Here is a 26,771-nt window from a genome sequence, read left to right on the forward strand (position 1 = left end):
CAGAGGATATGGGATATGGAGACCCCCCCACAGCTATGTCATTCTTTTTATGTGACAAATCTGAGGAACTGTCCCAGATTGAAGTGTCAATAAAGGAGGTTTTAGAACAAACTGATAAATTAAAACAATACTAAATCACCAGGACCAGATGGTGTTCACCCCAGAGTTCTGAAGGAACTCAAATATGAAATTGAAGAACTACTCACTGTGGCATGTAACCTATTGCTTAAATGAGCCTCTGTACCAGATAACTGAAGAGTAGCTGACATAACATCAATTTTTTAAAAAATCTCCAGAAGCGATTCTGGCAATTACAGGCCAGTAAGCATAACTTCAGTACCAGACAAACTGGTTGAAACTATAGTAAAGAACAATATAAAGCAGACACCAATAAACATGGTATGTTGGGGAAGAATCAACACAGCTTTTGTTAAGGGAAATTATACCTCACCAATTTATCAGAATTGTTTGAGGATGCCAATAAGCATGTGGACAAGAGTGATCCAGTTGATATAGCATACTTGGACTTTCAGAAAGCCTTTGACAAGGTCCCTCATTAAAAGCTCATAAGCAAATTAAGCAGCTATGGGGTAAGAGGGAGGGTCCTTTCATGGGTCAGTAACTGGTTAAAAGATAGAAAACAAAGTGTAAGAATAAATGGCCAGTTTTTACAATGGAGAGAGAGGTAAATAGCAGGTTCTTCCAAGGATCTGTACTAGGACCTGTGATATTCAATATATTCATAAATGATCTGGAAAAGTGGGTCAACAGTGGCATGGAAAAATTTGCAGATGATACAAAATTATTCAAGATAGTTAAGTCCTAAGCTCACTGCAAAGAGCTACAAAGGGATCTCACTAAATTGGGCCATTACGTCACAAAATGGCAGATGAAATTCAATGTTGAAAAGTGCAAAGTCATGCACATTCTCTGAAAACATTCTCTCAGGGTTCAGTGGCAGTCAAAAAAAGGTAACAATGGTACCAACTATTAGGAAAGAGATAAATAATAAAACAGAAAATATCACAATGCTACCATATAAAACCATGATACACCCACACCTTGAATACTGTGTGCAGTTCTGGTCACCCCATCTCAAAACAGATATATTAGAATTGGAAAAGGTGCAGAGAAGGGCAACAAAAATGAGTTGGGGTATGGAACAACTAAAAAGACGAGGACTGTTCAGCTTAGAAGAGACATCTTAGCGGGGATATGACAGAGGTCTATGAAATCATGCATGAGATAGAGGAAGTGAATAGGGAAGTGTTATTAACCCTTCACATAGAACTAACAGTCACCTGATGATATTAATAGGCAGTTTTAAAACAAAACAGTAGGTTTAAAACAAATATAAAGAAGCACTTCTTCTCTCTCTCTCTCTCTCTCTCTCTCTCACACACACACACACACACACACACACGCGCGCGAGCAAACTGTGCAACTCATTACCACAGGCTGTTGTGAAGGCAAAAGTATAAATGGGTTCAAAAAGGAATTAGATAAGTTCACGGAGGAAGGTCCATCAATGGCTATTAGCCAAGATGGTCAGGGAGGCAACCCCATGTTCCAGGCGTCCTTAAACTTCCAATTGCAAGAAGCTGGGACTGGATGACAGGGCATCGATCATTTGATAATTGCCCTGTTCTGCTCATACTCTCTGAAGCATCTGGCACTGGCCATTATCAGAGACATGATACCGGGCTAGATGGACCACTGGTCTGACTCAGTATGAGCATTCTTATGTTCTTATATTTTTGCTTGGCAGAATTTGATTTTTATGGGGGGTTTATTATTTTTATAGCTATCTATATTTGTAAGCATTCTTTTCAATTATTGATTTACATATTCACAGTTCAAAATTATGGGTTCTAAGCATTTTTTCAATTTTTATTGATTTAAATTTTCACAGTTATAGAAAATTAAAAGAGGTCACACAATAATTAACGTTTTTATCTCAATTTCTGCTATCATTAAAGTTCTAGAACAGTTAAAACCTCAATTGTTAACATCACCTGCCATAATATACAAAGTAAATATCCTAAAATCAAACTCTAAGAAGTTCTCAAGCAGTATTTTCTTACTTTGCCTATCTGTACATTTCAAATATTACTGATGGAAATATTTTTTTCCAGTTCATGTGTGTACAGTGAAGTTGATGTTTACTGACATTTACTGATAAAAATCTACTTTTTCCAAGCCTAAGCATATTATAAGATACCTCATTGCATCTATCATAGGTAAATATCAGTAGTTTCGTAATACTAAAGAAAGAGGTTAACCTCAATTTTTATTTATATCCATGCCTGTCTTTTCCTCTCACCAGGCTTAGTCAATGTTCAGACAGTAAAAATATTCCCAAGTTATTTTATCTTCTCCTGCGGAATATCCTCATTTGACCCTCAAACAGTTTTGGCTGACTCCTTGGCTGTCATTTTTTGGACATGAACTCCCAGAAGGATTTAATGTGCTGTTAGACATTGGTAGACTATCCTTCCTGTTTTCAAATATTAAAAAAGATCTTTAATGAATCCTGAAAATGTACTCCATTTTTTCATGTTCTGTATGTTTAAAAAATGAATTTGTCATGTTAATGTAGCTCTAATTCTTATTTAGAATGTTTGCAATAATGAATATTGCATATATTTATATTTCCAGGCAAAAACTTGGTTAAAGCTAGAATTAAATTGTAAATATTGATCAATAATTAGGCAATTTTTTTAAAAAAGAAAATGATTCCTCCTCCCCCACACAAAACAACCAAAAAATGTTTAAAAGCCTGGAAAATTCAAAGTTACGTTTACATTTTAAAAAAAGATAAAATGAAATGTTTGTGCTCAAGTTCAAAACAACCTTAACTCTGTCCCCCATGACCTTTCTGCTGCACAGTTGTCACATGTATGAAATATGGAGAAATTTTGATGCAGGACCTTTGATAAGGAATGTCTTTCTAAGGCCTTTAAGAAATTTGCATCCTAGAGCTCTGGGTTTCTTAAATCCACTAAGCCACTGTATTTGAAATTTACCTGTGGTAGTTTTGAAGTACATAGATTTGGTTTTTGTGCATGTGTAAGCAGAGAACCCAGCAAAGTTTGGTCATGGATAGACCCTCTTTTGCTGCAGACTGCCCACCGGCAATATTCTCCTCCAGTGTATGATTGTAACAGTGACCTATCCAACTGATTCACTTGTGGGTAGAGGGAAAATTGTTGTTGTAGTCAGGACTGGAGGTGAAATCCTGATTTTATAGAAGTCTATGGGAGTTTTGCCAGTTATTTCAATGGGGCCAATTAATTTCTTTAAATGAAACTATTTTAAACAAACAAACAAACAAAAGGATGCATTACCATTGTCAGGCAAATGTGGTATATTGAAGTGTTTTTAAAAGAAATGTATTTCCGAGTTCAGGTATTGCAGATGAGTTGGATTCTGTCAAAAGCATTGTCCTTGGACAAAGGGAAACAGAACTGAGAAAAAAGGAAATTAACTGAACACCTTAAATCTGGGATCAGGTACTGTGCTTTTCCATCTGCAGATGCTACAATGCTAATGGGAGAGCATCTCTCATTGGCATAGTTAATCCACCTCCGTGAGAGGCTATAACTATGTCAATGGGAGAAGTTCTCCTGTCAATATAGCGCTGTCTACACCAGGGGTTAGGTTGTTATAACTGCATCACTCTGGGGTGTGGATTTTTCATGCCCCTAAGCAACATAGTTCTGCTGATGTAAGTTTGTAGTGTAAACATGGCCTAAGTTAAAGCAGCAAAGATACAGATACTCCTGACCTGAGGTTATAGGAACTTTTTACAACCTCTTTAATTATAGGCTTGGCTCAGCTCAACTCAGAGGGAGAGTAAATGCTTTACAGAAGGCTATGAGACGAAGTAAGATTGAAGAGGGAATAAAAAAAACCTTGGAATGCTGAAAATTGCTTAGGGTCTCACAGCTTCACCCATCCCCAGAATACTAGGATCCTGCTGAGAATCACCATAGTTTCATAATGAAACCATTTAGGTAAGAAGCCTGTGATATCTTTCTGTTCTGCAGCCTCATTACCATAGAATCATAGAATATCAGGGTTGGAAGGGACCTCAGGAGGTCATCTAATCCAACCCCCTGCTCAAAGCAGGACCAATCCCCAACTAAATCATCTCAGACTGGGCTTTGTCAAGCCTGACCTTAAAAAACTCTGAGGAAGGAGATTTCACCACCTCCCTAGATAACCCATTCCAGTGCTTCACCACTCTCCTAGTGAAAAAGTTTTTCCTAATATCCAACCTAAACCTCCCCCACTGTAACTTGAGATCATTACTCCTTGTTCTGTACCGAGGTGTATTTTGCTTGATACGTGGTACTGTGATACAACGTACTATGAAATCACATTGGAAATAAAGCCATAAGTCAATAAGGGCCTTTTGCAGCACTTTTCTACATTTTTTAGCTGTCTGTTGTTCATAGGAAAAATCCCTATGAAATCACAGATCCAATTAAAACAGCAATTAGGCAGTTACTCCTAGTCTGAACCTCCAGGAATTTTTTACAACCCTAAATGATGCACAGCAAGACACTGTGTTGTCCTGAATAAAACCAAATATTTCTGCTTTGCCTTTGGAACTCCCCAACTCCAGTATGATCCTATTACTGTTCCACAGGCAGCAACATAGACTACTTCTGTTGAGTAATCTCAGCTACCCTAGCCAGCCAATTCTCAAAGTGGAAGTGCTATACAAGCAGGCTTTTTCACCAGTGCAACAACAGGCCCTAAATCAGCTATCTTGCACAAGGTTTTGTAGCTTGAAGTTCAGCTAATCCTGGATTACTGGGGCTGTACAAGGAATTGTGATGACTTTTCAAATCTGCAGACCCAGGTACAAATGCTAGTTTAATTTGCACACATCATAAAACCATCACATAGCTGGCACTCTCCATTCCAGTGAGGCTTAAGACTGGAAAAAAAGAAAGTGATGCTAGACAGGATTGGGGAGCATAGGCAGAGTCAGAGGAGGAAGGCTACACAGCACTAAACTCCCCTAGGGAGCCCTCCTCTAGCTGCTGCTATTTGTCTTTCACCCTGACCTCCAAATTCACATTTTGTAAAAGAGAAAAAATTCTATGGATACTTGAATTGACACATTTTGTAGATATTAGGTTTCTTTAGCTCATTAAGGGCCTAATTATTCAGGGCACACATGCATAAACCGAACTCTATTGAATCAAAGGGAAGATCTGCCTGCACAATAAGGAGTATGGGATCAGACCCTAAAGCAGCAGGATCTACAGCAGCTGAGAAATGGTAAACTCATTAGGAGATAATAATGTACCAGTACATGAGCTCATCAGTGTGATAAGGAAGCAGCTTACTTGATATGGAGGTATAGAGAGCAAAGGCCTTAAGGCTGGTCATTTCTTTTTGCCGGGTTTCCTCCACACTGCTGTGAAAGATATGTTCCCAGGCATAGAGTTTAAGGAGTTTAATGCCCCGAAGCATCTCATTTGTTTTCTTCAGTCTCTCATTGGAATATTCCTGCAACAATTACATGTAAATTAATTTAAGGAGGATTACTAGAGCACCTTAGAATGAGGATCTGTGTCATTGTGTAAACTGCCTGCAGTCCCCAGCTGGTTGCATACAGTAATCAGTCAATAATATTTTCAATGGCTCTGCCTACTCAACTGTCCCTTTCTAGGGGTGTGATTTTCAGAAGTGTCTAGGTGACTTAGGAGCACAAAGTCCCACTGACTTTCAATGGGACTGGTGCTCCTAAATCACCTAGCTGCTAATGAAAATCTCACCCCTACAGGGGCTTTCAGACACACCCAGGGGTTGGCATGACTTCTAGTGCCAAGAATGTTTGCTGAATTTTCACTGTGTAATGAAATATCCCCACATAAAGTAAATCTCAGTAGCTGCTGACAATCTGAAATAAACATTTTTACATGGTAATTAAAAGCCACACAGACTGCCACTGTATAATGTGCTAGTAATGATGTACTAAATTGAACACATATGTTGTTTCGTAATTCGTTTCTTTTTCTCCAAGGCAACCCATTATTGATCAGATATGAGGATGGAGGCCACACACATTTCTAGAGGAGTTGATACTATGGAAGGTATTTGGAGGTGGGGATACTTATGTATAACTCCCATTAATACTCAGTGCTACTTGTGCATACTCAGGGCAAAGTAGATCTCAGGGAGCAAATCTTGTCCCCTGACCCCCTAAATGGGCTCACATGGCTGGAGAGGCAATGAAATAGTGATTCAACTGAGTATAGGGACAGGCTTCAGAGGGGGGCTCCACATTCTTTGTGCTGTGAAGCACTGATCCGTGCCAACTTGGGCTGCAGCAATGCAGGTGATTGGGTGGGGGGAGAATATAAGTGCAAGTCCAGGGCAGGGTTAAGGGATGACCAGTGGCTATGCAAACTATGGGGTTCTACTGACCAAACCCCCACATGTATCATGTTGCGTGGCTGCTAGTACTTTTCAGAGGCTACAGTAATAGCCAGGTGTGTTTGCACCGATACTCTGTGACAGTGGCGCTGGAACATTTTTAATAGTGGGCGTGCTGAAAGCCAGCCCCCTTATCCCTGTCCACCCCACAGAGCTGGGGCCCCAAGCATACGTGGCTGGCAGCCGGGACCTCAGGATTCTGCAGCAATCCCCCGCACCACTAGTTCCTGCGCCTATGCTCTGTGACTTGGTTCTGAGCCCCTGTAGGAGTCCTTCTCTCTATGCCCTCCCTCCCCCACAACTAGGTTCATTTTTGGGGGCTTTGTGTGGGATGAGCATTTGGCTCTATTATGTACAATAGCATTTCAGTGGACACAATGATCATTGACTGAGTTTTAATTTATAAGACAGGAAAGGAGAAGAATGATCAAATCTCAAGTTACTGTAAAGAGAAAAAAACCCCAACCATTTAAGAGAATAATTCTAAGACAAATTGTGTCCTTGCTGCTTGTCTTTTCATCACTTTCACATCCTGCCTTTGACATACTAGAATGTTACAAAATCTTTGACAGGCAGTATTTGGTCAATGTCATAGGCTTAGCTTTGCAATTCTAAATGCAGATGAATGAAGAAATACCAGAGATACTTACCAATGTGCTTCTTTGGGCCTGTGAGAGTTTCGTTGCCACAAAATACTGGACAGGTGCAAGAACTATGATCACTACTGCTCCAATTAAGGCACTGATTCCAAGCAGGTAGTAGAGCAGAAGCACACCTACAATAATCTGATGTAAGAAAGGGTGAAAAGACAAGGAATTACCTCATTGTAGACGCACAGCAAAGAATAAGCAGACAGTGAAGGCCATAAATGCCCCTGGATTGTGTGCTGAAAAACAGCAATTCACTATGACAAAGCCTGCCTCAGGGTTTCACGTACAACCTCAGAAGTTTTGCTTGATATGCTGCATTACCAACCTACCACGTAAAGTGTTTAAAATCCATCAAAACTATGCAATCTCCAAGGAAGGAATGTGGTCTGAACAAAGATGGGAGGAGCAGAGGTCAAGCCAAAGTACAAAAAAAACCCCAAAAAACCCAAACCCAAACCAAACCCATAATTATGGTCAATTTACCCTGCTCAGAGTCTCATTAACTTACTACTGGTAGAAAAAGCACAGCTTCGTGTGGAAAAATATGGATGTTCCAGTGTGATTCCAAATAAACATACAGGGATCTTCTTTCATTGGTGGGCTGTGTGTTTTTAATCTCAGATTGCAAGAAGTTTAGAAAAGCTTGCTGTACATTTCTGTACTGCCTGGATTCCCTGTTATAGATAATACCATATACAGAATATGGCAGTGCTCTGTATTGCAACAAAGTACCATAGGTGCTACTGTAATATAAACAATAAAAATAGTTGAAAATCTTTTCATTTGGTATTTCTCGCTGTGCTGTTGACAGTTACTACAGCCCTTTCCCCCGCTTGGTGATTGGATGACATGATGTGTACTTTATTATACTTGCTCATATTTTTGTCTCCCCCCATTTTTTTTTAATTAAGGAGAAACCTATAGCTCCAAGTTTGATCTCAATCTTTCAGTCCATGATGCATGGGAAAAGTCTAATTTCATTCATTGGGATTTATACATACAAAAGAGTGGCAGTTTCCCACAATGGAGAACAGTATTAAAGAATGTTAAAAATACAGATGATATTTTACTCATTTTGAATTTAAAGCAGAGAGCAGGATATTATAGTGTGCAGTGATGGCACTGCTGCAGACAAAGGCCACACTGTACATTATAATGCACAAAGAAATAAGGAACAAAATCATTGGAGAATTAATGCCACTGAGACTCTCCGCTTCAAATAAACTCAGCTGTAAACTTGTAAGAAGTTTCATGATCCTGTGTGTCAAACACACAGTCTCTTAGTGAATGGAAACAGCCGAAAGACAAAATGCTCATTGCCAGTCTATGCTGCAGGTATTGAGGTATAAAACAACAGCGTAGATTGGAGAGGAGAATTTTGCTCTTAGATCCTATAAACATCATTATAAACGTAACCCATCAGTCAAGACATTCCCAGTAATGATGTACTAATGTACAAATGTGTGAACAATTTGGGCTACTGACATTCTATCCAACACAGATTATATAAACTAAACTCTAACCTTCCACATAAAGTCAGGGCATAGGACATACAATTAGAAAATCAATTTCATGTGCCATTCTCCTTAAGTTAATTACAAATATAATGTAGTAATTTCCCTAATACTTTGCCTAATGTTCTCTCTGTCTGGGCTCATTCCTATAATGCTTACACACGTATAACTTCCACTGATATCAGAGTTACGTTCACATTAGGAGAGTAGGATGAAGACCAAGCCCATAGCTTCCACTGATATTAATGGGAGTTATGCGTGCATATGGAGAGGAAAATAGACTCTTTATTTTTCCCATTAGAGTCTGATCTTATTCAATGGGTTAATGTAAAGCTTCCTTTGACCCTTTGCACCCACCCCCTGCCCCAAATAATCCTTTGGTGCATCTCTACAGATTATTTAAAATGTATTAAAGTTGACAATGCATACTTTTAAAAATACCCTGCAGTGTTTACTTAGAAAAATACAATGTCATGAAAGGTATAAAGGAGGAATAGTACATGCTGGATGGGAATCCTCTAGGAACAAAAGTTAAATATTAATTGAAATACACTTTACAAACTGTTTACAAACTGATCCTATAAAAGTCTTCCATGGGCATGATCCATAGCACACTGAAGTCAATGGGATTCTTTCCATTGACTTCAGTAGGGTGTGTTTCAGTGTAGAACTGCCTCTGAAGACCTCAATGTCAGTTTCTTCCATGGAGCTGTTTGTAGCAAGAGTCCCTAAATCAGTAAGGGGCAGATCTTCCCACCCAAGAGAGAGTCTTGGAAGGATGTGAATATGCCATAGAACCCTCTGTGAGGAGGAGCCTGGCAGCACAGCTCCAACTAAGGCCAGAAACCCCATGAGTTCATGAAGCCAGTGCAAATGCACAGGAACTCCAAGTAGACGGCCCTAACCTTTGTGGACTGCCAAGTTCTCAGGGGATCCACTGACTCTAGGGATGGAACAGAGAGGAGCAGGAAACCTGTTTATTTTATCTGCCCCAGAGACAAGTTTTGTGGGTGCAAACTTATGAGGTTCACTGTCCAAGCTGTGGGAGTGGCCAGCATCTGGGACAGCAGGACTATGATCCTGTACTTTACAGTTGATTAAAAGTGATCCTATCCTCATCTTCTCCCCCATACTGTGATATGAAATGTAAACGTTTTCAATATACAAAGCACGCATTGGACAAAAATACCTTTGCAGTACAAGGGTGTGGATATTAGTAGCTGAAACATCTAATTATTATTGCAATGAATTGTAATCCTCATCATATAAGACACCACATAATCATGATATGCAGTGTTGTTGTAGCTGTGTTGGTACCAAGATATTTGAGACACAAGGTGAGTGAGATAATATCAGTTGGTCCAATAAAAGACATTACCTCCTCCACCTTGTCTCTCTAGAAGAGTGGCTAGTTATTGTTCTCAGCCCATTCAAATATTATCTGGCAGCTAGCAAGTAGTTACATCACAATTCCCAGAGGATCATGGTTTTAAAAAATCCTGTAATGAAACTTTACATAACTTCCTTTAAGCAAAACCTCAAAGCTCTTCTCTGCCCACGACAGGGATATTTATGACAATTTACCATGACCAAGAAACTCATTAGTATGACTGATTCTGTTACAAATGAATAAAAATCTGCCTTGTGTCTGGTTTTAAAAGGTAAAGTAAAGTATGTTTGATTAAAAATATAAATTATCCTTCTCAATGACTTGGAGGTTTAAGGATGTGGGATTCTCCATAGGGAAAGGAGGACATCTATGGCAGAAAGGTAAAAGCCCTTACAGGGCCTAATACTGCTCCTAGGGAATTTTTCTATTGACTTCAATGGGTTAGAATCAGGCAGGTACTGAAAGCCATAGCAAAACTCCCATTCACTTCAGTTGGAACAAGATAGGGCTCAGTCTGTACACTTTTAGAAAAAAATAGATATATGTGCAAATCTTCTAATCAAGGAGAAGTTATTAAACTCATAAAAATGGCTAAAATGTTGGTTAAGTCTCTCCAAAGTAAAAATTAATTTGTTTTAAATAATTGCTTGGTTTGTTCAATTTTTGATTAAAAGACTCTTGAGCATCCATTTAAGTGCTCATACCGTATTATTAGGAAAAGCAATGAATGTGTGTGGGGCAAAGGCATCTTGGAGAAGAGTCTGACAAACTTGATGCAGAATTCATTGATTTCTATAGCACAGTGCATTTGGCATGCTACAAAAACAATATGGAAATTATCCTGATTTGCTGCAGAACGCTGTAGGATAACAATGCATTTTAATGTAGATATATATTTTTGCTAGGTTGATAGGAAAGTTAGAACTCTCATTGATATTGGAGATAATATTTTCAAAAGCTAAAGGATTGTTGTATACTACACAAAACACAACACAATGAGTCTGATTCTCAGTTACATTGAGGACCCTTGACACTGACTTCGCAGTGTAAAAGGAGCCTTAAAGTAGGTGTAAATGTAACTTACACCCAAATTACAGCCCTTTTGCACTGCCAGACTAGTGTAAAGGGGCCGGAGTGTAACTGAGAATCCGGCCTTATGTTTTCATCAAAGACACAGATTCTTCTGTGTGTCTCAAAGCTCCTTCAGCAATGCCTTTTTATCTGGGTACAATTCACTGTGTACATTTGTGGCAGGATAACTTTACAGCAAATGGACACAGTGCCCTAACATCCAGATTTCTTTTAAGAGCAAACAACCAGCCTGTCATCATCTCTTCAATATAGTTACTTTCAGTTATAATTGTCTTTGCAAGCTTTGCTGGAAATAATATTCATGCTTGCACATGGGCATGCGTACACACACACACACACACACACACACACTCTCTCTCCCTGCTGCCCTCCACCCCCTCCAATAATGATCTCATTTATTCCTGCAATATCAGAGAAATTCAGGGTTTAAGCACCAGCATGAGTTCAAAAAACATATTTCTTTGTGAAAACATTTTACTTATAATTGTTATGAGTCAAATCTTAGGCCTTTTATACCCTAGAAAGTTGCACTATTTTAACAATACAAGTATAGTTAAAGTGGAACATACTCCCTTGTGTGTATGCAGTTATATCAGTAACTATAACTATGCTATAATTATTTCCATTTGAGAAGGGGATTAAGGTATACCAATAGAAAGCACCTTTATACTAGTGCAAGTGCATTCACACTAGGGCTTGTACTGGAATAACTGTATTAGTAAAATAAAAATCAGATTGCCTAATGGACAGTCACTTTCAAATGTAAACCAGAAATTAGAGCATGAAGAGCCCAGGGGAGCTGCAGCCATTTATACCATATGAAGAGCTGGCCCTAAAAGTGAAAGCGATAAAAAAAAAAAAAGCTGCTACTTTGTAATTTGTTTACTACTTGTATTTTAGTCTGCTTTCTGCATAGCCAGCCTCCCTTCTGTGCCAATGGACATTATTCTCAATTCTCATGCATTAATTTGACATCTGAGGTCTGATGCAGCTTCTGTGGGAGTCAATGGGAGTTTTGCTACTGAATCATCCACAATTCCTCGTGTTCCAGCTCATGTCATGGCATAGAAGAGCTTCAATCAAGCACTAATATTATTAGAATGACAACAGAAAGCATAAGGTAATACGGTACATTAGATATTTCAAAAGTGTGAGCATTCTCCAGGCAGTTCAAGAGGGGATGATTAATTGGATTGCAAGTGAAGAAATAAAGCCTCCTCATCCAGAAAACATCACTTCAGCCTCTCCACATGGCCTTCTAATAACATGCAGTTCAGTAACACGTGAAGTAACGTTACTTGACGTTATCTCACTTCCAGCACTGACTGTTAAATATAACTTCTGAACAGCATTAGATGGAAATGGGTTCAATGAATAATGTTACTTTGCTTGCTCAGATAACTGTTTGATTCAACTCTCCCATTTTTGATGAACCAATTCATTTTTCTGTACAAGAACATCACACAATTATTTATTCATGTAGTGCAGACGCTAGTAACGATAATCATAAATGGGGCAGATGAGGATGTGCTGAAAGACACTTGTGAAAAAGCTAGGTATAGCTGGTAAACAAGAATTCTATTATGTGAAAAGTTTTGAGGTTTCAACATTTGTTTTTGGTCCACAATTGGGATGAAACTGAGTTCTCACACACACACACAGTTAGGGCACTCATCTGGAACAGAGCAGTCACCCATACCCTAGAATGTATCCCAGGTTAGTTCCTTACCTTCCTGGGTACTAGCTATTCTGGCCAATGGCTATTCTAGACTCATTCACACGCCAAAGATTCCATCCTGGACCTGAGAAACCTATTTAATGAATCTGCATTTTCTGATGAAAAAAATGTCTAATCAGTAAATTCCTAACCAGCTCTAGAAATAACACTTATTTTTACAAAATCTAGCCTATTAAGTCCCTCTGTTCTTTTGACTGACAAACTTTGCTATAGCTACTTCAGTCTGATTTGAGAGTTATGCAAGTGACAAACTAAGTTAGAAAAAAAGATTTGATGTGGGAATCCAGTGTATTGCTCTGGCAATGACAAGCACTATTGTGTTGGGGTCTTTACCATGCCCTTAATCTGCACATGAAACTCCCATTTATGGCAATAATTCTAATGTGAAAAAACATACATTTTCTCCACAAATAGAGCATTATTTATTGCATCACTAAAATGTAAGAATTTTTGCACTTTTCTTTTAAAACATGTTATAAATAATAAAAGTGGTAAATCATTTATTTGCATTAAATTTTACACACATTTAGATCTTGGTATGAATTTAGGAACAGGCTTTGCTTGAGCTCTGCAGACCTTATATTGTTTGATGGTTTACATTTTTGTCCTTGCAGTTTTCAAAATATTGGAATTGCAAACTAGTACCTCCCAATTCCCTGTGAAATAAAAGTCTATAAAGCCAGGAGCATAAAATAGCTGCCTTTTATTGCAAATTAAAATTTCAGGGAAGCTGAATAATAATACTTAGATCTCCAAGTGCTTTACAAAAGAGGGCATAAGAAACATTATTCTGATTTTATGGACACAGACACACAGGAACAGAGAAGTTAAGTGGCTTGCCAAAGGTTACAGCAGCAGCACCAGCAGCAGATTTATTGACTTCTAGGCCAGTGCCTTATCCACTAGACTACTGTGGTATCATCGATACTAAATGTTTTTTTCTGATCCAGAAGCCTTATTTCCTCAATGCCCAATGGATGATTACATTATCAATACCCATATGTTCAGGCCAGCTGCATCCTCATACATACCCTCATGGAAATTATACCTGCTTGGGACAGGAGTAATCAACATGAAGCTTAGAGCAGCTGAGTTAGACTACATCCATCCTTCTGACTTTTAGATTATCCAGACCATCCCCTATGTAACTCTGCTCACAAAGTACCTTTGCAGTATGAACAGAACAGAAATATCACTGATGTATTTGAAACTGAATTGTCTACTTTAAAAAGCAGCATATTAATTTAGAGTCTGTTCTCTTTCACTGTTGAGTATTTATATTTGTCAGATGGGCATTCTTGGCAAAAACAAAAAAAGCAGCCCAACAAATACAACCGGAGTTGCTGTATTTATGTCAGATGAAATAATTTCCATACAGTGACACTGTAGTACTGTCAACCTCCTCTTGAAATTACCAATGGGAGTTTCGGAGGTTTCTATGGTTTTGTTAAATATTGACTTTTCCAAACTAAATTGCACTCTCTCTCTGTTTTAGTGGGTTAGACAACTAGGGACTTTGTGCTTTTTTCATCTTAAAGCCCTGATGCAAGCAAAACTGATTTCACTGGGCATTACACATGCATAAGGGCTTCAGAACTGGGCAATTAAGAGCCAACAACTGGTGGTGGCAGTACTGTACAAGTGGAAAAAGAAGAATGAAGAACTGTGGATTGACATGTATATAGAGGAGAGCAAGGAAAAAGGAGGGGACAAGGTAGCAAACTGATTTCATGTGGCAAACAAAGCTGTGCAATCGCATGAGCATGAGTTGTGATTGGGATTTGCTGCTAGTTATAGTATCTGGATACATTAAAAGGCACCTGTGTAAAATAACAGCCACAGTCATTTGAAATTATTAGTACCACAAGCCCACATATTACACTGTGTATGTAGTGTAGCTTTTGGCTAGGCTAAATACTGTAGCAAATTAGGCCAAATAGGTACCTAAAACAATGCAGTTGCCTGTGTAGAAACAATTGTGTTTTCTTCCAGATTTTCATTTGGTCTGTCTGGAATTCACAACAAGAGGAAAGAGTTGTAAAAATGTAATGGTCCTGAAGGATATTTCTAGGAGTAGGATTAGTGGGTGCATGTATTATCCTCTGGGGCAAGGCAGCAAATCATATTTTGGGATATAAATTTAGTGGCCTGCGTCTAGCTCCTGTTAAACATTTATCCACAATGAAAACCAGTACAAAATACCGTGCAATTTGACAGGATGTTGGCACTCTATGACTGACAGAGATCCAGGGCTAAAATAGCAAAGGAGTCAGGATGAAATGAGCTGTACCGGGAGGGATTTGGTGAAAAGTATACACAGTGCCCATCTGTACAATACTCCTGGGGGCCAGTGCTATTAGTTTCCCACTTTCATGAGCACTAAAATTGAAGACTAATGTTTAAAATATGTTTTTGAAAACAGCTTAAGAAAGGCTAATGAGCATAGGTGTTTAAGTGAAAAAGGCCTGCTGTTACTGTCCTTGGGCTTGCAGGGGAGTTTGGCATGTGCTGGAGGCAATGGCAGTTTTGTTGAATGACTGAAGAATGCAGGATTGAGCCTTAGGTGATTTCAATAAGCCCCTGCTTCCCTTACACCTTTCAGTGGGTCACCAATGGGATTCAGAAAACAAGTGATTGTAATGGTCTATGGTTAGCCCCTTTGCTGTTGTGTCACAAGGCAGTGAACGTAATGGTGCATCAAAGTAATGCGATTGGTACAAGGGGCAGCACTTGATGGTATTTGTGGCAGAAAACTAAGTCTGTTTGGCAACACTCCAAGAGTTAATTCCCAATATAAGTCTAACACACTGTCAAATTACATGCTATTTTCAAACACCACCTACACATTCTTGAGGAAATTTATGACATTCTAAGTGACAACCCTCTTTTATTCTTGTTATAACATTCTTATTTCTGTTAAATCCATTTCTATCTTCTTGTTCTCTCTGCTTCAATAAAATTCATGAGAGAATGATCACTATAGGCATAAGTACATTAACAACATACGAACATTCCATGTTCTTACCTGCACAGGCATAGCCCAAAGGTTAGGGCAGAGGAAGAAGAACCACATCAGTTGGTTGGTGTCTATGGCAACCAGGTTACAGATCTGGCCTGCAGTCATTTCCCCCATAGACATGTTGGAAGAGGAAAGTTGCATAATCTTATTGTATATTTTTGTCTGGAAATTAGAACATTAAGTTTCATGTTTAGAGAAAAATCAGACAGCACTGACTGCTTTACATTACCATTAAAATGGCTTGATTTCTATGTTTTAGAGCAGTGGTTCCCAAACTTGTTCCGCCGCTTGTGCAGGGAAAGCCCCGGTGGGCCGGGACAGTTTGCTTACCTGCCGTGTCCGCAGGTTTGGCCGATTGCAGCTCCCAGTGGCTGTGGTTCGCTGCTCCAGGCCAATGGGAGCTGCTGGAAGTGGCGGCCAGTACGTCCCTCAGCCTGTGCCGCTACCAGCAGTTCCCATTGGCCTGAAGCAGCGAACCGTGGTCACTGGGAGCTGTGATCGGCCAAACCTGTGGACTCAGCAGGTAAACGAACAGGCCCGGCCCGCCAGGGGGTTTCCCTGCACAAGTGGTGGAACAAGTTTGGGAACCACTGTTTTAGAGAAACTCCCACCACATGAAGGGCTGATCTTAAAATAAAACCGATTTGTTATTTAGAAGACAAATGCACCAAAAGGTGGCCAAAAAGCATTAGTGAACACACACAAAACAAGATCTCCAGTTTCAAACAGAAGAGTGCCCTAGTCCTGCATACTTTGAACAACAAAAACTCCTATTACTTTCAATGGGAGTTGTGCATGTGTGTAAGGAATGTATGCTTAAGCTCTTTTTTAATGGGACTTAAAATTTCCAAACCTCCTGTCCTCCACTCCCACGAAAAACTCAGAGAGATCAGATTCATAACATTTTGCTAAACATTCCCCACTAGGGAGGCAAGTGCAGTCTCTATGAGGTGAAGCCTCATATAGCCGTAGGACCTACTGGTAACCTTAATTGACACCACAGATTCTGCAAGGAAAGCTGGTCCTGTCTGTGGTACTTAGCTTCTCTAACTTCCCATGATGTTTGGTTCAGGCCTCATCCAGCCCGAGGATCTGTTTTGCTGTGCTGACTTCACTGTGTGAATTTAACTCTAGATTTGCAATAAAAATGTCACAAACCCACAGATGAATAATATAGTTGGCCTAATTCTCCTTTCAATTAAAAGCCATTATTACGAGAGGGGAGAATTAGGCTCCATGATTCAGAAAATAAGTAATATGCAATATTTGAGAAGCACTTTTTACCAATTGATTTTTAATTTCGGTACTAAAGCTATACAGCTTTGCTTCATGGCTGTTCATGAGACTTATTTGATGAAAGGCACCCAGATTCCATGTATCCATTGCATTTAGTTGCCAGCCATAAATCACAAGGGATTAAGCCATGTGGGAAGGTGCAGATTTGTATGAAGGAGGAAAGGAGATGAAAGGTTGCCACGAAATCGAGATACTATAGCACAAAGAGAACTTATCAAAAAAACCCTATATGGCTGGAAGACTGTCAGGCAATTGCTGCCCTTCATTCGCCTGCCACCAGGATGTTTGCTAAAAGCTCTCCATTGGAATCACAACAGAATTTCTTAGCGAGCTGGACCTTTGTGTAACATACAGTACAGGGATGTCCCCGACGGGCCTCGGGACCAGGGTGGAGTACAGGCTGGCCCACCGGGGCTCCTCGCCCTCCAGAGGTGGCAAGAGGTCCCGCCACTTGCAAGAATCTTAGCTTGAGACAACTATCCTGGAAGTAGTGTTTGGCAAGCGCACTCATTTCCAGCAACTGAGTAACCCTTTAAGGGAATTTTGTATCAGTTTCTGGCAACTATATTTTAAGTACCTTTCATAGTTATTTGTGGTTTGGGGGGCAGCTAAAAGTAGTGGACAACGTGGGAAACCAGGCTAAGGAGGAGAAGAACAGGTTGGTAAAAAACAAACATTTGTGATTTCCTCTCACATTTTGGATCAAAATTTTGTTTTCACAGAAATTTTCTGATCAGCTCTAACCAGGGCAATACTGGTTGGAATGGGTGGAATCCAGAGATCTGGCAGCTAAGAAGAATTTACAATGGATAATCAGGAGTGGATTAAATAATTAGGCAGCTAATGAGAGTCCTTGTAATAAATGGGTACTTTCTGTGGCTGTTAGTGTATTTGAATGGATTGGATGTTTAATTAATGCTAACTATTACTGGGCTGACTGTTCACATCTCTTAGGGTATGTTTTGACCAGTGTATCTGGCAATATTAACTTATAACATTACAGTTAATTATTTTATTTACTGTTAGAATTTTTCTAACTGCAGAACTCTGTATAGCAAATAAAGTCATTCTGATTCAGTGTTTAGAGTTATATTATATTATGGGCCAAATGGTGGTGTGATCAGGTGCACAGGGAGTCTGTTCCAATATGTCAGAGCACAGGGGAGTCCTCCAAGAACTTGACTCCTGGAGGCACTGGGTCATGTACTATGTAAGAGAGAGGGATACTTCCTGTTCGAGGGAGACTCCAGGTCCCTGCAAGGAGGTGGGGGGCTTGGAAAATGAGCAGCGACCAGAATGAGGTCCCTGCTGAGAGGGTGGGCAACCAGAATTCCTCCCCTCCCCCCAAAATATCTGAATTGGTGCCATTGCACTCTCATGATTCAGAGCCTACAATCTCTAAAAGAGAACATTAGGAAGAAAGTTCTCCTATGAGCATATTATTCCATAAATGGCAACTTCTGGGGCCTTGTACTTCCTCTGCATCCATTACTGACCGTCATTAGAGTCCGAATACTGGACTAGAACGGCTGATAGTGTGATGTGGGATAGTAACACTTACCTTGATGGGAGAGCTCCCAATTTACTATGATATAATTAAGTAGAATTTAAACCTATGCGTCTATTACAGCTGTTATATTTCTAGTATGTATGCACTTTCCCTCTGTAGGCATGTTACTTATTATCATCTTGGGTACCTGAATTGCTCCTCTCAAGTTAATTCCAGTTTCAATGGCGACATAGTATGATGCCTGGAGAATTGTCCTTTGCAACAGAAGGGCGAAAAATAGAAGGACAGCCAAAACATAGGCATTGGCCAGGAACTCTTGAGATGAAATAAAGAAAACACCAAGAATTTTAATCTGTAAGAAAAAGAAAGTTAGAAAACAGATTTAATTGGAATTTTTTTCCAGTCAAGCTTATTTTTGTACAATTCATGTTTAAAGAGTTCAATTTATTACTTTGGAAGTTGTTTCAAATCTGACCCGATACTGTCAGTCTGAAGACTCAGGAAGACAGTGGTATATTGCATCAGACTGTGAAGTCTATTTTTTGCAATCAGAAGAATTAGTAAATTATTTTTATTTAACTGCAAAATTATATTCAGCAGATTTTTTTTTGATGGAATAACAGAAATCCATAGAGAGACCCAAACCCCTTAAAAAGTGGGAAGGGGGACTAACTCATGGAGAGAAGGGTTTTAAGAAGTCAGCACCTAAGCTGCCAGAGAAGCTGGCAAACAGGGACATTTTATAAGAGGGTTTAGAGAAAGAGAGTGCAAGAGGCAGATACATCTAACAAATATACTCTAATCTTAGGCCAATAACCCCTCTTACCCCCACCCCCCAAACCCAACCAAACAGACAAACAAGCACCCTCACCCCCCCACAACCCCTGCTCCCCCTGAAACCCTGCAAGAATAAAAAGAATAATGCAGGCAGAAGTCCAAAAGCAGAGTGTGGACTATCCAATTTATTGGACTGAATGCAGCATGTATGATTACTAGTGGGCAGGTGGTATATGTATGCATATGGTGAAAACAGCTCATGGCCCTCAGAGATGCAATACGGGCACTTGAGGCCAAAGTGGCTGAAATGGAGGCGCCTAGGGACACAGAAGTATATAGCTGAGACTTTCAGGAACACAATAGAAAGGTCCCACCCTCAGCTTGACAGCCTCTGTGCTGTCAAGGAAGACGAAAGTCTCAGGAAAGGAGAACATCAAGCTGCAGTGGAGGGAAACAATTCCATAGTTGGAACCTTCCTTCCAGATGATGTAATGGTATCCTCTTCCACTGAGGATACCTCACCTGGGGAGAGAACATGAGTTTCTAGCAAGAGCCAGGTATAGTAATGAGGGTTTTAATTATTTGAAATATAGATAGTTGGGTTTGTGATGACTGGGAGAACAGCATGGTAAATTGCCTGCCAAATGCGAAGGCTGCATATCTCACAAGACATAGGGAAAGGTAGGAGAGTGGAGGCCAAATTTAGGCTGCTAGGTAACAGATGATAATGTTTTCTGAATCCACATGAAGGGCAAGGAAGACAGGGAGAACTGCAGGATCTTACTGTCTGGATGAGATGATGGCATAGGGAGAAAGGTTTTAGGTTTATTAGCAACTGGGGGACTGTGACGGGGCAGAGCGGCCCCGCACTGGTATAGCAGGGGCTAACCCTTGCTTCCTGGCAGAGGAAGCCCCGCCCCGGAAGGTCTGCTGGGCATGCTCCAACTGGAGCTCAGATATAAAAGCCTGCAGATCAGCTCAGTCTGGGCTGACTGCTGGAGGGGAAGGATGCATGCTGCTAGCTCCTGCAGAGAGAGGGCCTGTGAGTCTGGATCCGGGAGTCAGCCCTGCCGAGGCACCACCAGAGACACTGATGGAGGATGACCCAGAGGAGGAACAGACCGGAGGGCCCCTCGCCACAGAAGCACTGCCATTCCTGGTAGGAAGTGACCCAGGGGAAAAGTAGAGATAAATGGCGTTAAAGCTATATTACCGCTCAGTGTGTTGTGGGCGGATCCCCGCCAAGCGAGTAGCAAGTAGAGCTTGCTGCTACCAGGGCCCTGGGTCGGGGGTCGGTGGAGAGGGTGGGTCTGAGTTCCCCTACCCTCTCACCCTGAGCCATGAAGGATTATATGGACTCTGGCCGTTAGGCCATGCTACCCCGCCTGCAAGGGGGGATTATATGGACTCTGGCCATTAAGATGTGCTACCCCACCTGCAAAGGGGGACCCTATAGACTCTGGCCGCTAGGCCAAGCTACCCCAACTGCAAAGGGAGATTATATGGACTTTGGCCGCTAGGCCACGCTACCCTGCCGCAAAGGGGAGTTATATGGACTCCGGCCACTAGGTTGCACTACCCCCACCCGTAAGAGGGGTTATATAGACTCCGCCTGCCAGGTTGCGCTACTTCGCCTACTGGGGGAGAGAAGAGCGTACGATCAAGGGACAGTAACAGACGAACCGTAGAGAGGCCAACACTGAGACTAGAGAGAGGCGAGGCCTCGGCACCCTTCCGGCACCTGCCACAAAGGGGTGCTGTGGTGCCAGGCCCGCTACAGGGACCTTTTAGTAAAGGAGGATCCTATACATGAAGGATGGGCTCCACCTAAAACAAAATGGAATTAGGCTGCTGGCATGTAAAATTAAAAAGGTTGGGGAGGATTTTTTTTAAACTAAGGTTAAGGGAAAAGCCAACAGTTGTGGAGTGGCACATGGTTCAGGTGGAGTCATCCCTTATGGATGAATTTATTAAAAGTGGAAACTATATTCTAGTAAAGAGGATAAGAAAAGAATTGGTAAAGTACAGGTAGGAGTTAGTGAGAAACAGTCAAAAGTACAAAAGTCCCATTTAAAGATAAGACATGAAGGCAAGAAACTAAATATTGACAAAATGTACTAGTGCTTATATATAAATCCTAGAAGTTTAAATATTAAGATTAAGTGAACTACAGTGCCTGATGTTAAATAAGGATACTGATATAATAGGCATCATAAAAACTTGGTGAGCTGAGAATAATCAATGGGACGTGGTAATAACAGGGTACAAAATATATAGGAATCACAGAGTAGTTCATGTCAGTGGGGGAGTGCCACTAGATGAGAGGGAAATCAGAGTCAAATGAAGTACAAATCTTAAATGAATTAAACAGTACTACAGAATCTCTTTGGATAGAAATTCCATGCTTGAATAATAAGAGTATAGCAGTAGGAATGTACTACCAACGGCCTGTCCAGAATGGTGACAGTGATTGTGAAATGCTCAGGGAGATTAGACAGGCTACAAAGGCAGAAAATGCAGTAATGGGGAATTTTAACTATCCTCCTATTGACTGGGTATATCAGCTTAGGAAGGGATGCAGAGATAAAATTTCTATACACATTAAATGACTGCTCCTTGAAGCAGCTTGTCCTGGAACCCAGAAGGGGAGAGGCAATTCTTCATTTAGTCCTAAGTGAGCACAAGATCTGGTTCAAGAGGTGAATGTAGCTGAACCACTTGGTTATAGCAACCATAGCATAATTAAATTTATCATCCTTGCAGAGGAAAAAATTTCAGTAGCATTTAACTTCAAACAAGGGAGCTACATAAAAATGAAGAACCTAGTTAAAAGCATTGGCCTGCTAAACCCAGGGTTGTGAGTTCAATCCTTGAGGGGGCCACTTAGGGATCTGGGGCAAAAATTGGTCCTGCTAGTGAAGGCAGGGGGCTGGACTCCATGACCTTTCAAGGTCCCTTCCAGTTCTAGGAGATGGGTATATCTCCAATTATAAAAAAAAAACATAAATTAAAAGAAAAAGTCACAATGGTGAAATGCCTGCAGCTTGCATGGAGACCATTTAAAAACACCATAATACCGGCTCAAACTAAGTGTATACCCCAAATAAAAATAAAGGGAAGAGGACAAAAAAATTCTGCTGTGGCAAAACTACAGAGTAAAAGAGATGGTAAGAAACAAGAAGGCATCCTTTTAAAATTGTAAGTCAAATCCTAGTGAGGAAAATAGAAAGGGACATACACTCTGACAAGTCAAGTATAAGAACGCAGGCCAAGCAAGATTTGGAAGAGCAATTAGCTAATGACAGAAAAACTAACAGCAATTTTTTAAAAAAAGTACACAAGAAGGAAGTCTGCCAAACAGTCAGAGGGGCCACACGATGATACAAAGTGCTAAGGGAGCACTCAAGGAAAGCCATTGCTGTGAAATAAAAATGAATCCTTTGCATCCGTCTTCACTGCAGTGGACATGAGGGTGATTCCCACACCCAAGCCATTCTTTTTAGGTGACAAATCGGAGGAAACTCACCAATCTATTCATATTTATTGAGGAAGTCAACAAATACGTGGACAAGGGCAATCCGGTGGATATAGTGTAGTGAGACTTTCAGAAAGCCTTTGACAAAGTCCCTCACCAAAGGCTCTTAAGTAAACTAAGAAGTCAGGGAATAAGAGGGAAGTTCCTCTTATGGATCAGTAACTGGTTAAAATATAGGAAATAAAGGGTAAGAATGGTCAGTTTTCACAATGAAGAAGGTAAATAATAGTGGAGTCCCTGAAGGATCTGTAGTGGGACTGTGCTGTTCAACATATCCATAAATGATCTGGAAAAAGGGGTAAATAGTGAGGTGGCAAAATTTGCAGAGGATACAAAATTACTCAAGATAGTTAAATCCAAATCTGACTGCAAAGAGTAACAAAGAGACCTCCCTAAACTGGGTAACTTGGCGACAAAATGGCAGATAAAATTCAATGTTAAAAGTGCAAAATTATGCATGTTGGAAAAAATAATCCCAACTACACATACAAATGGATGGGATCTAAATTAGCTGTTACCACTCAAGAACGATCTTGGAGTCATCATGGATAGTTCCCTGAAAACATCTGTAGCAGTCAAAAAGGCGAATAGAATGTTAAGAGCCATTAGAAAATGGATACATATTAAAACAAACTATAATTCAACTATATAAATCCATGGTATGCTTACACCTTGAATACTGCAATTCTGGTCCCATGTTAAAGAAGATATTAGGACTGGAAAGGTTGCCCTTCTCTGCACCAAAAATAAATAGGGCTATGGAACAGCTTCCATACGAGGAAAGATTAAAAAGAGTGGGACTGTTCAATTTAGAAAAAAGCTGACTAAATGGGGATATGATAGGCTATAAAATCATGAATGGTGTGGAGAAAGTGAATAAGGAAATGTTATTTACCCCTTTACATGACACAAGAACCAGGGGTCACCAGACTAAATGAATAGTCAGCAGGTTTAAAACAAACATAACAAGCCTCCCCAGGAAAGGGGGTGAAGGGGCTGAGGGGGTATTTTGGGGAAATAGGAACTCCAAGTGGTCCTTTTCCTGACTCTTTGTCTAAATCACTTGGTGGTGGCAGCAACACCATCCAAGGACAAGGAAAGGATTTGTGTCTTGGGGAAGTTTTTAACCTAAACGGGTAGAAATAAGCTTAGGGGGTCTTTCATGTGAGTCCCCACATCTCTATCCCAGAGTTCACAGTGGGGAGGGAACCCTGACATGGAATTATAATCAAAAACCAGTCAGAGAACACTTCAACCTCTCTGGACACTCAATTACAGACCTAAAAGTCACAATTCTTCAACCAAAAATCTTCAAAAACAGACTCCAACAAGAAACTGCAGAACTAGAATTAATTTGCAAACTGGACACCATTAAATTAGGCTTGACTAAACACTGGGAGTGGATGGGTCATTATACAAACTAAAAGCTATTTCCCCATGCTAATTTTTCCCCTACTGTTACTCACACCTTCTTGTCAACTGTTTGAAATGGGCCATCCTGATTAGCACTACAAAAGTTTTTTTTTCTCCTGCTGATAATATCCCACCTTAATTGTTAGAGTTGGTAAGGCAATCCCATTTTAATGTTCTCTGTATATATCTTCCTACTGTATTTTCCACTGCATGCATCTGATGAAGTGGGTTTTAGCCCACAAAAGCTTATGCCCAAATAATTTTGTTAGTCCAAGGTGCCATAAGTACTCCTCATTCTTTAAGCATAACAAAGTACTTCACACAACACACAGTCAACCTCTGCAGCTCATTGCCATGGGATGTTGTGAAAGCCAAAAGGATTAGTGGGCTCAAAAAAGAATTAGATAAATCCATCAATGGCTGTTAGTCAAAACAGCAACCCCATGCTCCGGTGTTCCTAACCTCCAACTGCCAGAAGCTGGGACTGGATGATAGGAAATGGATCACTCAAAATTGCCCTGTTCTGTTCATTCCTTCTGAAGCATCAATAACTAGCCTTTGTTAGAGACAGGGTACTGGGCTAGATGGACCATTGTTCTGACACAGTATGGTGGTTCTTGCATTCTTTAATGGGCAACATGACCCCCTTTCTGCAAGGTTCTGAAACACATGATTAATTTAACTGACTTCAGTGGGATTATTCACCATCTTAAAATTAGGCACATGCTCAGTTATCTTGCAGACTATGGGCCAATATCCAAAAATTCTGTGTGAGAGTTTCTAGTGCCCAGGATAATCAGTAGCATGTCTGCCGAAATCCTCTCTTCTTCATGCAGTGGCAGTGCAAACTTCCTCACACGGTTTCCTGCCAGCAGTCCTCAGCTTTCACCTAGCAGGACTCCTTCCCATAGTAAGAAGATAGTTCTGCCTCTATCCACAGTTCCTGGCATCTCTGCTGAGACTGTCAATGAAGTGACTAATCAGTACCAAATGTGGATTGTGGTTTTGTCCTGTGGACACCTGTTCACTGGGAATTGGACTGAGGCCAAACAACTCATTAAACATTGGCCAAACTGAACAGCTATCAGATGGCAAGAACTTTCACTTAGCACTGACCTAGGCTGGATTTGAATGAGTGAAGGTCACTTTATCCTCCCATCTTCTAGTGACATGACATATCTTATAAAGGGATTTAGCTGACTACAGAGTATTGAGATTCACACTGAGGCTGAGCTCAGCTTTCCACAAGTAACAAAAAAACTCTGCCCTGAAGACCCTGACTCATTCAAGGATTCCTTACTCACACGAGTAGTTCCATTGAAGTCACTGACTACTTATGTAATATGTCAGTGGACTATTCACAAGAGCATCAAATATTACATGAGTGAGTCCCAAGCTCCCAAAATAGAAGCATACACTATTTGTTTATTTATTTTCTACCATCAAGACTAAATTGATGAATGCTGTTTTCCACAATAAAAACCAATGACAGAAGAACAATTTCTGTTACCATAGTGAAAGAAACATTAAGCCATTTACCATCATTCACATGACATAAGTATTACAAACCACGGACCTTTAATCTAGCAGAAATGCTTTATTTCAGGTGATTGCTACAGAGTCAAATCTCTGACAAAATTAAGGTTACATTTAGGTACACATAAAATCGTTGCTATCAAGTACTTGCATCCAAATTTTCCAACTGCTCATCTTCTCATTTTAGGCACCTACGTTTTTGGGTGCTCAAAAGCTGAGTTACCCAAAGTTACAGACCACTTTGGAAAATATTTGCCTTAGTTTAGAAAGGGCTACATCCAATATTAGAGCCAATTCATTCAGTTATCCACATGCTAATATATACTACGTGTATCAGCCAGAAAATCATTGATTTCAGTGAGAAAACCAAGCCAATTTACAATCTTTTGTTAGAATTGGAAATGGCAGTTTCTATAAGACTGAGAATTGAACTAAAGAATAATGTTGATCTAATGGAATTCACATCAAGTATGTTTCAAAAATTTACTACTTTGTTTAATACAGTTTATCATGATTTTTAGAAACAATTTGCAGGCAACTAAGTATAAGGCCCCGATTCATCAAGGTACTTTAGCACAGACCCAACTTTAAGCATATAATTACTCATTGAAATCAACATTAGTCATGTGTTTCAGTACCAGAACATGAATGCTTGATCTTTCTAGTTCATTTGATACTTGATGGTATCACTTGGAGTAGTGGAGAACAGACAATGCCAAAGTTAAGGGCAACAACTGCATGGACTGGTACTAATTCTGCATTTGAATCCATATCAAGAATACACCCACTGAAAACATGTTCAACCAGATGCAGTCTCCAAAGCATATCAACAGAACACAGAAAAT

The 26,771-nt window shown here is 40.2% G+C and overlaps 1 protein-coding gene across 1 annotated transcript in view; it reads right to left on the reverse strand.

Moving 5' to 3' along the window:
• ABCC8 (ATP binding cassette subfamily C member 8) overlaps positions 1-26,771 on the reverse strand; it is a 140,402-nt gene that overhangs the window by 77,874 nt on the left and 35,757 nt on the right. Inside the window, exons 7-10 of the mRNA XM_045017170.1 lie at positions 18,853-19,017; positions 15,866-16,021; positions 7,107-7,241; positions 5,364-5,526 (exon numbers count right to left, since the gene is read on the reverse strand). Of these exons, the coding sequence (XP_044873105.1) occupies positions 5,364-5,526; positions 7,107-7,241; positions 15,866-16,021; positions 18,853-19,017 (619 nt within the window). The remainder of the gene's footprint in view (positions 1-5,363; positions 5,527-7,106; positions 7,242-15,865; positions 16,022-18,852; positions 19,018-26,771) is intronic.

Source organism: Mauremys mutica, chromosome 4 (genome assembly GCF_020497125.1).
Source record: "Mauremys mutica isolate MM-2020 ecotype Southern chromosome 4, ASM2049712v1, whole genome shotgun sequence".
Taxonomy (NCBI): domain Eukaryota; kingdom Metazoa; phylum Chordata; order Testudines; family Geoemydidae; genus Mauremys; species Mauremys mutica.